Below are 11339 nucleotides of genomic sequence, written 5' to 3' on the forward strand. Positions count from 1 at the left end.
ACACACACACATACACACACACACAGAGTGGATGAAGCAAGTTCCAACAACTTCACACATACATACTTACATCCATCTGTCCATATAGCATACAGGTAGACAGACAGACAAACAGACAGGCACACACATACACATATTACACATTCACATATATACGTGCACATACCCACATTTTGGGTGGAGGAGGCAAACTCCAATGCCTGACTCCAGTCACGTGTTTTTTTCTCTTAGCCCTTTTACACCTCTAAAATAAAGTGTAAGAAGACAACTACCTCATAGTCACAAGTTACATATTCTTTAAAAACAATCACCACAAAAACATATTCTTCAGAAACAGATTAAAATTATCACACAAAAAGAAATTACAATAGGATTATTGATTACATATTCTTCTCTTGAAACATATGCCTAACTTCACATTCCTCATCTCTCTTTCTCTCCACAAGTTCATTGTAATCCCAAAGCAATAATTCTCTTGTTATAAAAAGCTGAGACTGTAGTAGCAAGTTTCTCCCTGTGCTCATCCGACAACAATTTGTATTTACTAAGGAACAGGTCATCTATCTTATGTCTTTTTCATGAAGTCTTGTTCAGCTAACCTGACTGATCACCTTTCTCGTGTTCTTACGTTCACAATGGGATCACCTTCTCTTTGTTCATGATCTGCCTTTTCACGGGGCACACCAAAACCTGTGACCACATCCTTAGATCACAAGATCAAGGAACCCAAGCCCAACCTAGAGGGAATGTTCTCTTTGATCATTAACTTGTCCCAAGCCTATTTTTCTTGTTGGTACAATTACGTGCTTGTAACATGAACGCTGACTGTATTCCTTTTCTAACCTATGCAGCCCTGTCTAGTCCATGAGGAACGACACATTCTATTCTTGATTCTAACTTCAAGCTTTCTATCAATTACCCTAACTTCCCCAAACTTTTGAAATCAAACTAACTTTCTAAAACTACTTAAATCAGGAATTCCATAAAATCATTAATACATCTAAACAGTTTTATTTCAAGAACATTCATTTTCATGTGGATCTGCAGGAAACTTGCCCAACAGAGTGGCTATCGCTCAGGAAGTAATCACACCAGGTTACAGGCAGTGAGGGCCTCCCCATGCTCAATCACACCATGCCACATATATGAGGGATATAGCAACAACAAACAGAAGAAGAAACATCAAAAGCAAGAAGCAATCCTGGAATAAAGCCCCTGGGGTCCGCCTCTCCAGGATACACCAATGCAGCTTAGCAACATGGTAGGCCATCTCCAGGAAGCCACTGCAGCTCTTCCCACTGCTTGCACACTGCATGGTGTCTGCTACAGAAAAGATGGCTTGTGAGTAGAAGGGACTGTGAAGGACTGGAAAACAGAGGAAAGGCAGGGTCACTGTACTCTACACGAACCTGGGGAAATGTTACGTATCCGTTTGTATAGTTCATGTTAATAAAGAGGAAACCGTATAGCTTGCATGTGACTCAACAAATATGAGACTGTTGGACATCAGTGGGGATTAATAAATGACCTTGCAAATGTACATTAAATATTAAAGATTATTAAAGTGCACTGTGGAGAGATAGAAACCAAGCACCATTTCCCTGGGGTGAAGACAGCTGATCTCAAGAAAACAGTCCAAGACTGAATATCCCGCATGCAATCAAAGATGCAGACCACTGCCCCGAAGGAGAACAAGCAGCCAATTCTTTTTTTTTTTTCCTTCAAGTTCTTTGTCAGACTGCTTAAGATTTATTGTATGTAAGATAGGAATTTTTCAGTTTCTAGTGTTTGGCTGTTGCCCTAATTTTTAGTCTTGTGTTTATCTATTTATTATATATTAATAAAAACATAAAATATCTGATAAACTTTAGCCTTATACATTTAAACATTTTTAAAAGCTGTTTTTTCCTTATAATGCATTCATCTTTTTTTATTGTATATTTTCTTTATTTACATTTCAAATGTTACTTCCTTTCCCGGTCCCCCCCTCCCAGATCCTCCCACCCAGATCCCCCCACCCCCCCTTCCCCTGCTTCTATGAGGGTACTCCCATACCCACCTACCCACTTCTGCCTCCCCACCCTTGATTCCCCTAAACTGGGGCATCTATTGAGCCTTCATAGGACCAAGGGCCTCTCCTCCCTTTGATGCCTGACGAGGCCATCCTCTGCTACATATGCAGCTGGAGCCATGGGTCCCTCCATGTGTACTCTTTGGTTGGTGGTTTAGTATCTGGGAGCTTGGGGTGGGGCGGGTCTGCCCTCTCCAGCTCCCACCATCATTCTACCTATCCAATTTCATGTTATCTCTCAAAAGGAAGGAAGGAAGGAGGGGAGACAGAGGAAGAAACTCCTTCAGAGTTTCAGTTTGTGTTGGCCAACTGTTCCTGGGCGTGGGGTGCACTGGGGTATGCTTGTTATACCAGTGTCGCTCCACTGAGGAAAACTGACTTTCCCGTGCTCAGCAGCTATCAAATGGCAAGGGCTCCTTGGCAAGGGGCGGGACTTCCTGCCCACTTCCCTCCTCTGTCCCTGCATTTTGTCTAGCTTGGGTTTATGAAGGCCTTCTGAATGCTGTCACAGTCTGGGTTCATATGTGAGTTCATATCCCTCAAGTGTTGGAAAAATACTGCTTCCTTGAAGTCATGTACCACATCTAGCCCTTACTGTCTTTCCACCCCTCTTCCCCAAAGATCTCTGAGCCTTCACCTATAATGTAGACCTATAATGGAAGCTTATAATGTAGACCTATAATGTAGACCTACAATGTAGACAATCCATTTGGGGCTAAACATTCCTATTCTCTGCATGTGGACCAATTGAAAGTTTCTTTCTTTCTTTCCTTCCTTCTTTCTTTCTTTTCTCAAGATTTATTTAATGCCAGGCCGTGGTGGCATACACCTTTAACCCCAGCACTTGGGAGGCAGAGGCAGGTAGATTTCTGAGTTCGAGGCCAGCTTGGTCTACAGAGTGAGTTCCAGGACAGCCAGGACTACACAGAGAAACCCTGTCTTGAAAAACAAAAAACAACAAACAAACAAAAAAATGTATTTGTCTTATGTATATGAGTACCCACTATAGCTGTACAGATAGTTGTGAGCCTTCATCTGGTTGTTTGGGAATTGACTTTTAGGACCTCTGCTCGCTCTAGTTGGCCCCACTCCCTCTGGCCCAAAGTTTTATTTATTATTATACATAAGTACACTGTATCTGTCTTCAGACACACCAGAAGAGAGCGTCAAATCTCATTATAGATGGTTGTGAGGCACCATGTGGTTGCTGGGATTTGAACTCAGGACCTTCTGATGAGCAGTTGGTGCTTTTACCCATTGAGCCATCTCACCAGCCCCAGTTGTGAGTTTCTATGTTAATTGGGATCTGCTGCAAGAATGTGCTGACCTATAGTTATAGTAATATGTCACTAGAAATCATTTTATATCATGTTCTTTAAGTATAGTGGTTCTTAACCTTCCTAATGCTGCCACCCTTTAATACAGTTTCTCATGGTATGCTGACCACCCACAACCACAAAATTATTTTCTTTTCTTTAAGATTTATTTATTTTATGTATATAAGTTCAATGTCTCTGTCTTCAGAGGCACCAGAAGAGGGCATCAGATCCCATTACAGATGGTTGTGAACCACGATGTGGCTGCTGGGAATTGAACTCAGGTTGTGACCCAAAGGTTGAGAACCCCTGTACATTTAGCAGACTGATAGTAAGTAGTTCTTTCCCTAGGGCTCATGACCTCTCTGGTCTCAGATTCCTGACCTCATTAACAGTGGGAGGCTTGGGTTCCATCTCATGGAGCAGGCTTTAGATCCAATCAAAACATGACTGGCTACTGGGTCAACACCTTAGCATGAAAATATCCTTTACATTCTAAAAGCCAAGTTACTGTACCTTGAGGTCACTTAAGACTGGAGAGCTGGAGAGATGGCTCAGCGGTTGGTTAAGCACTTGCTGTTCTTCCAGAGATATATAGTGTTGTATACATTAAATAAATAAATCTTTAAAAAAGCCCTTATGACTGCTAGTCTACTCTGCACGCAGCAGGTTTTAACCTGCTGTCTTAACGTTTCTACTGAAGAGACACCATGACACAGCAACTCTTACAAAGGAAAGCGTTTAATTGGGGCTGGCTTAAGGTTCGGAAGTTTAGACCATTATCAGCAAGGTGGCACGCAGGCAGACATAGTGCTTGAGGGAAGCTGAGAGTTCTACATCTAGCAGAAAGTGACTGTGACATGCTGGCCAGGCTAGAGCCCACACCCAGTGACACATCTCCTCCGACAAAGCCACACCTCCTAATATCGCCACTACCTATGAGCCTATGGTGGCCATTTTATTCAAACCACCGTACCTACCCTTAAGAGACCAATGTAACCAACTTCACTTACCCTGGATTTCTCTTGGAATCAGCTTTCACAACCTAAGCTGAAGAATAGCTTTACTCTTTTGTCTGTTTTGTTCTTCAAGACAGAGTCTCTTTAGGTAACTGTTTGGGTATCCTGGATTTCATAAGGCTGGCCTCGAACTCACAGAGCTATTCACCTCCCTCTGCCTCTTACGTGTTGGGATTAAAGACATGTGCCACCACACCCAGCTTTAATCTTAAATTATGTCCTTCATCCACCGTGTCCTTCACCCAGAGTTAATGCATGTGTGTATGAATGTGTTGTAGTGACAGGAATGTTGCAAAGCCAGTGAGCTGCAAGTGACCTAGGACAGTAAAAAGCCACCACAAGTGCTGGAAGGAGCGTGCAGATGTCATTTACAGTGCTGCCTGTAATAGTTTGCTATCTGGGTCAGTCGGCGTCAGTAAAGTTCCATTCCTTGTAAAATCCTGTTAAGGACTTCCCATAAGTGGCTAGAGAGATGGCTCAGTGATTAAGAGCACTGACTGATCTTCCAGAGGGCCCAGGCTGAATTCCTAATGCCTACATGGTGACTAAGAACTGCCTGTAACTTCCAGTTTCAAGGGGATCCAGTAGCCTTGTCTGGACTCTTCAGGCATTGTTCACACAGGGTTCATAGACACACATGCAGGCAAACACCCATGCACATAAAATAAAAACAAAACTAAAAAGTGTTCCTTAAAGCATCTTATTCCTTTCCAATGTAGTTCTTTCTTTCTTTCTCTCTTTCTTCTTTTTTCTTTCCTTCCTTCCTTTTTTGATTGGATATTTTCTTTATTTACATTTCAAGTGTTTTCCCCTTTCCAAGTCTCCCCTTTGGAAACCCCCTATTCTATTCCCTCTCCCCCTGCCTCTATGAGGGCGCTCTCCCACCCCCCCACCCCCACCCCCCGTCCTCCCACCCTGGCATTCCCCTACACTGGGGCATCAAACACTCTTAGGCCCAAGGGCCCCTCTTCCCACTGATGTCCAGCAAGGTCCTCTTCTGCCACATATGCAGCCAGCACCATGGGTCCCTCCATGTGTACTCTTTGGTCGGTTGTCCAGTCCCCAGGAGCTCCGTGGGTCTGGCCTGTTGACACTGTTGCTCCCTCCATGGGGCTGCAAACCCCTTCAGCTCCTTCAGTCCCTTCTCCAACTCCTCCATTGTGGAACCCCAAGCTCAATCCAATGGTTGGTTGTGAGCTTCCACCTCTGTATAGAAGCAGAGCCTCTCAGGAGACAGCCATATCAGGCTTCCATCAGCAAGCACTTCCAGGCATCCACAATAACATCCAGGTTTGGCGGCCGTATATGGGATGGATCCCTGGGTGAGGCAGTCTCTGGATGGCCTTTCCTTTAGTCTCTGCTCCACATTTTGTCTCCATATTTCCTCCTGTGAGTATTTTGTTCACCCTTCTAAAAAGCAGTGAAGCATCCACACTTTGGTCTTCCTTCTTCTTGGGCTTCATACGGTCTATGAATTTTATCTTGGGTATTCGGAACTTTTGGGCTAATATCCACTTATCAGTGAGTACATACCGTGTTTGTTCCTTTGTGACTGAGTCACCTCACTCAGGATGATATTCTCAAGTTCCATCCATTTGCCTGCATATTTCATGAAGTCCTTGTTTTTAATAGCTGAGTAGTATTCCATTGTGTAAATGTACATTTTCTGTATCCGTTTCTCTCTTGAGGGACATCTATGTTGTTTCTAGCTATTATAAATATGGCTGCTATGAACATAGTGGAGCATGTGTCCTTATTACAAGTTGGAACATCTTCTGGGTATATGTCCAGGAGTGGTATAGCTGGGTCCTTTGGTAGTACTATGTCCAATTTTCTGAGGAACCGCCAGACTGATTTCCAGAGTGGTACCAGCTTGCAATTCCACCAACAATGGAGGAATGTTCCTTTTTCTCCACATCCTTGCCAGCATCTGCTGTCACCTGAGTTTTTGATCTTAGCCATTCTGACTGGTGTATGGTAGAATTTCAGGGTTGCTTTGATTTGCATTTCCCTGATGACTAAGGATGTTGAACATTTCTTTAGGTGTTTCTCAGCCCTTTGAGTTTCCTCAGTTGAGAAATCTCTGTTTAGCTCTGTTCCCCATTTTTAAAATAGGGTCATTTGGTTCTTTGGAGTCTAACTTCTTGAGTTCTTTGTATATATTGGATATTAGCCCTCTATCGGATATAGGATTGGTAAAGACCTTTTCCCAATCTGTTGGTTGCTGTTTTGTCCTATTGACAGTGTCTTTTGCCTTGCAGAAGCTTTGCAATTTTATGAGGTCCCATTTGTCAATTCTTGATCTTAGAGCATAAGCCATCTGATGTAATTCTTATATATAGGACAAAAGCCCTTTGTTAGGGACCCAGACTCAGAGAGTCACAAACAGGATTCATGTGGGCACAGAGTCAGATTCATACAACAGCAGACAGGAGAGGGAGGGAAGACATGGGGAGAGAAGGAGAGAACTCAAATCTGGGCTTGCCCCTGGCCAAACTTGTGCTCTGACTTCCCTTAACGCAGCAGCACGGAAGGGCTCACACAGGCCTGAGCATGGCACACATTGCAGACAGGTTCCGCCTTTTTACCCCTTTACCTCTCCCTGGCTGAAAAAAAAAAAAAAACCTGTTACATTCCTAAAGCTCACCCCCAAGGTCTATGCCCTTATTTGGCCACTGCCACATTCCTGAGACAAAATACCAAGGTCCAATAATCAAAACTCATCATTTGGCGAACCTGTCTAATCAGGATTCACCAGCTCAGCCTAGCACAGACTCCCGCTTCTTCTCCCCTTAAAAACCCAACTCCTGTAGAAATGCCCTCTCCCATTCTTGCTTCTTTTGGTCTCTTACTTTTCTTGCTTGCACTTTCTGCCTTTGGAATTCCTACCCCTCAGCCTGTCCCCTCCCTTGGCTCTCTGGGGTAATGCATCTTTATGCTGAGAAGTTGGTGTCCCGGTAAGTCCTGTTCGGATTTGGGGCAGAGAAGGGCTGACTTCCCTTTCAAACACTGATGGAATTTGGATACTGTAACACTCATGTCATGGTAGCGCCGGTGTGCATCTCTGGCCTTACGGGGTTTATCGTAGCTTGCAGGGTTCATCTCACTATGAGCGCTAGCCAGCAGGGATGAAGCTTCCAACAGCTAGACTCTATGCTCTATGACACAAGTATGTGTTATCTTACCATCAGGTTCTGGAGGGTAACCAATGGTATTGGCAATGGCCTTTAATGTTGGGGAGGGTGTCTACAGGACCACACTGGCCAACAACTCAAAAAGAAGTACCAAATCCCTGGCAATTAGAGTTTTATTTTGTAGTGTATGATGTCTAGTTGGGCTATTGAACCACATTACAGGGTAACTCCATTTAAGTTTTTATACAAGTATACATTTTAGGAAAGCTTCTATATTCCAGTAAGTTTCCACATGACTTTTTCTTTTTCTTCCTTTTTAAGATTTATTATATATGAGTACACAGTTGCTGTCTTCAGACACACCAGAAGAGGGCATCAGATCCCATTACAGATGGTTGTGAGTCACCATGTGGTTGCTGGGAATTGAACACAGGACCTTTGGAAGAATAGACGGTGCTCTTAAACTCTGAGCCATCTCTTCAGCCTTCCAAATGACTTTTCAAAAGGCTTTTAGTGTCAGTTGCCCGTCCCCATGTTTCCTCTTTCACCCTGCCCTCCCATTCTCTCCTGCTTTTTCTCTCTGTATTACTCAAAATTATCACTCAAAAGTTCCGGAAGAGAACTCTTTTGGGGGCGAATATTTGAGAGTGTAGATTTAAGTAATTTTTGTTTCTTTTCATTTATCCTAAAACAGTTGAAATATCTTCATAATGTATGCCTGTTTTATTTTTTGATTTTTTTTCAAGACAGGGTTTCACAGGCTGGAGAGATGGCTCAGCAGTTAAGAATACTGACTGCTCTTCCAGAGGTCCTGAGTTCAATTCCAGCAACACATGGTGACTCACAACCATCTGTAACGGGATCCACGCACTCTTCTGGTGTGTGTCTGAAGACAGATGCATTGTACTCATATAAGTAAAAATAAATAAATATTTTTAAAAAGTAAAGAAAAATAAAAAGACAGGATTTCTCGGTGTGGTTTTGGCCGTCTTAGAGCTCGCTCCGTAGACCAAATTGACCTCAAACTCACAGATCCACACGCTTCTGCCGCCCGAGTGCTGGGGTGAAAGGTGTGAGCCGCCACTGGCCAGCAATGTATACTTTCTGAAATGCAGTGTTCAGAGTTACAGGCAGCCTCCGGATATTGGCAAGTCATAGCTCACTTCAGTTCAGCCTCCGAGGCTGCACTTTTGAGCTGTGCCCCCCCTCCTCCCTCCCTCTGTTCCACCGGCACTGGCTTTCTGTTCCATGTGTCCTTAAAATCTGTTCTCTCCAGTGAAGACTTGTGTTTCTTTTCAAAGGCTCCCTGGATGGTAACCAGTCTTGAGTGGGGCCAGCTCAAGATGCTTAATGCAATCACATCTGCAAATGTATCCGCCCATGTATGATAGCATGCACAACTGTCAGAAATTAGGGACAAGTCCTGTCTCTGGAGGCACAGCTCCGTTGTCTTCCTTCTCTGGGAACATGGGGATTCTGGTGCTAAGTGGAGCGAGCATCTGGGAAGAATTGAAGGCCCTTGCACAAGAGACACTCTAGAGTGCACACCGAGGCTCAGAACCCAGATACGGCGATATTAAAAAGCACCCACAGCTCTACAGATGGTAGCTTGCCTTACCAGAGATCACCATGGTGTGCAGCACTGAAGCGGAAGATGCAGGATTGTGTGTCCTTGTCTGGGCTCCTGGAGGCCTCTGGCATATGCTGAGCAGCTAAGCTCGCCATTTATGTATCCACAGCCCGTGGACTATTCAGGACAAGTGAGGTGGCCATAGGTTTCTCCTAACATGCATCAGGAGAGACAATGAGATCCTGGAGACTTTGCAGCCTTGGGCAGGGGTGTGGGTGTGGGTGTGGGTATGGGTGTGGGTGGGGTGGGGATGTATGCTTAATGGGAACACCTACTTCCCCTTCCCCCAGCCCTGCCATAGCTTCCTTGTGTTTATTCGGTCTTCCTGTTCCTTCCCAGTGTTGAGCACTGAGTGTGTTGTTTCAGGAAGTGGCTAGGGGGGCTGTGGGCTCCGCTGGAGGATAAGCGCGCTTCCTGTCTTTTCCAGGCCCCTGGACAATCAAGCTTGTTTGGAATTCATCGTAGGTGAGTCTTAAAATAATTTCCCGCAAAACTACCCAAGTGGCAAACAGGGCCAGGCCTGGTGAAAAGGGCGATACCTGGTGAGATGGGTGGGGGACAGTGGTGTTCTGGGGGCGGGGCGGGGTTCGCTCTGCTCATGTCCTTCTGAGCAGAGGGAGAATGCCAGGCAGAGTTCGATGAGTTTCCTATTGTCGTCACCACGTCTGGCACAGGTCCTGCATAGGTCCCTACTGACAGGTAAGACAGCTCGTTCTTCTGGTTCAACTTGCTCAGCCCACCAGGGTCCATCTGAGGTTAGAGATGTACTCGGGAATTCCTATGTTCTTTTCCTGTAAATGAGCTCCTAGAGGAGGACTGACCTCACACATGGAGGAGGAGGCTCAGCAATTGTGGCGTGCTGACGCCAGCCCTGTAGTCGCCTAGGGCAGTCAGTGAATAGTTCAGCGAACTCCCAAGCTCCAGTCCTTGGTAAGGGTTGCCAGCTCCTCATAGGCTTGTTCAGAGACTTTCAAAGACCCCTGGAATCCCGGGGAGGATGGCGTCCTAGGCCTAGAGCTGGCCGCTGTGACAGCTTTTTTCAACACCCAGTATTTCATCTTCAGCTGCTACTGGCTCCGTAAGGCATCTACCCTGTGCCCTGCGCGCGGCGCTAGCTAGAGAAAGATTCACGTGGTCACTTGGCCTAAAAGCGCCTCTCGGTAGCTTTTTTCCTAATCTGGGACATACAGCAGAGCCTCAGAGATGAGTGTCCGCCACCTCTTCTGTCCCACCCGGTCGTAAGCGCGCGCGCGTGCGTTAGGACCCAGCGGGGTAGCCGCGGGACCCTGGAGTGGGCGTGACCTCCATTGTGACGCCACGGGGCGGGGCTTCCTCTGGCTGGGACTGAGGGACAGAAAGACCGACTGGCGCGGCGTGGCTGGTAAGGGACGCGGATTCAGCTCACTTTGGTGGCTCTTCACTGTCGGGCGGAGCCTCCCTCGGGAACCTGAGGACTTAGGGTCCGGATGGCTAGGCTTCCCCTCTGGGCCACGCGTCCACCCCTCCCCCACTAGCTGAACCCGTTTTGGGGCGGTGTCACCCCCGAGGCTATCGCGCCTGGGCGCTGCGCCCCTCCTTTCCCCCTAACCCGGCGGGGTGCACTCCTCCCTGCACCTGGGCGGCCGGCCGAGGGCCAGGCGCGGGTCGCCAGCTCCTTAGCCTTCCTGGGAGCGGGACGGGTCCTGGCTCCGCGGGCAACCCCCGCCGCGCGCCCCGGCGAGCCTGGGCTTCCGAAGCTGTGGGTGCGGAGCGCTGCGCTCCCAGGCCCAGCCTACGCTCCAGGTCGGGCACAGGTGTGCCCTCGTCCAGCTCCTGTCAGTGCTTTACCTTTTGTTTCCCCTTCCAGGTCCGGATGGTGGCTGACTGCGCAGGATAGCGGCGGCCATGTGGAGGTGACAGTCAGTTTGCGGACTCAGAGAGCCCAAAGGAGCTTGGCCCAGGTGGACATCGCTGGCTGGCAGCGCGGCCTCGGTGCTGGCGATGGAAGCGGAAGGCTTGGGTTGGCTTCTGGTCCCGCTGCACCAGCTGGTTTCCTGGGTGGCCGCTGGGGCCATGGTCTTCGGAGGGGTGGTACCGTACATACCCCAATACAGGGACATCCGGAGGACTCAGAACGCCGACGGTTTCTCCACCCACGTGTGTCTGGTGCTATTGGTGGCCAATATTTTA

General features: G+C 46.9%; 1 protein-coding gene across 1 annotated transcript in view; it reads left to right on the plus strand.

Moving 5' to 3' along the window:
- The first annotated feature begins 10437 nt into the window (after positions 1-10437).
- Positions 10438-11339, plus strand: part of Slc66a2 (solute carrier family 66 member 2) — a 41790-nt gene continuing 40888 nt past the window's right edge. Inside the window, exons 1-2 of the mRNA XM_031366130.1 lie at positions 10438-10551; positions 11017-11339. The exon at positions 11017-11339 is cut by the window's right edge and continues 1 nt beyond it. Coding sequence (XP_031221990.1) covers positions 11151-11339 — 189 coding nt within the window. The 5' untranslated portion in view covers positions 10438-10551; positions 11017-11150. The remainder of the gene's footprint in view (positions 10552-11016) is intronic.

The sequence above is a fragment of the Mastomys coucha genome, unplaced genomic scaffold (genome assembly GCF_008632895.1).
Source record: "Mastomys coucha isolate ucsf_1 unplaced genomic scaffold, UCSF_Mcou_1 pScaffold13, whole genome shotgun sequence".
Taxonomy (NCBI): domain Eukaryota; kingdom Metazoa; phylum Chordata; class Mammalia; order Rodentia; family Muridae; genus Mastomys; species Mastomys coucha.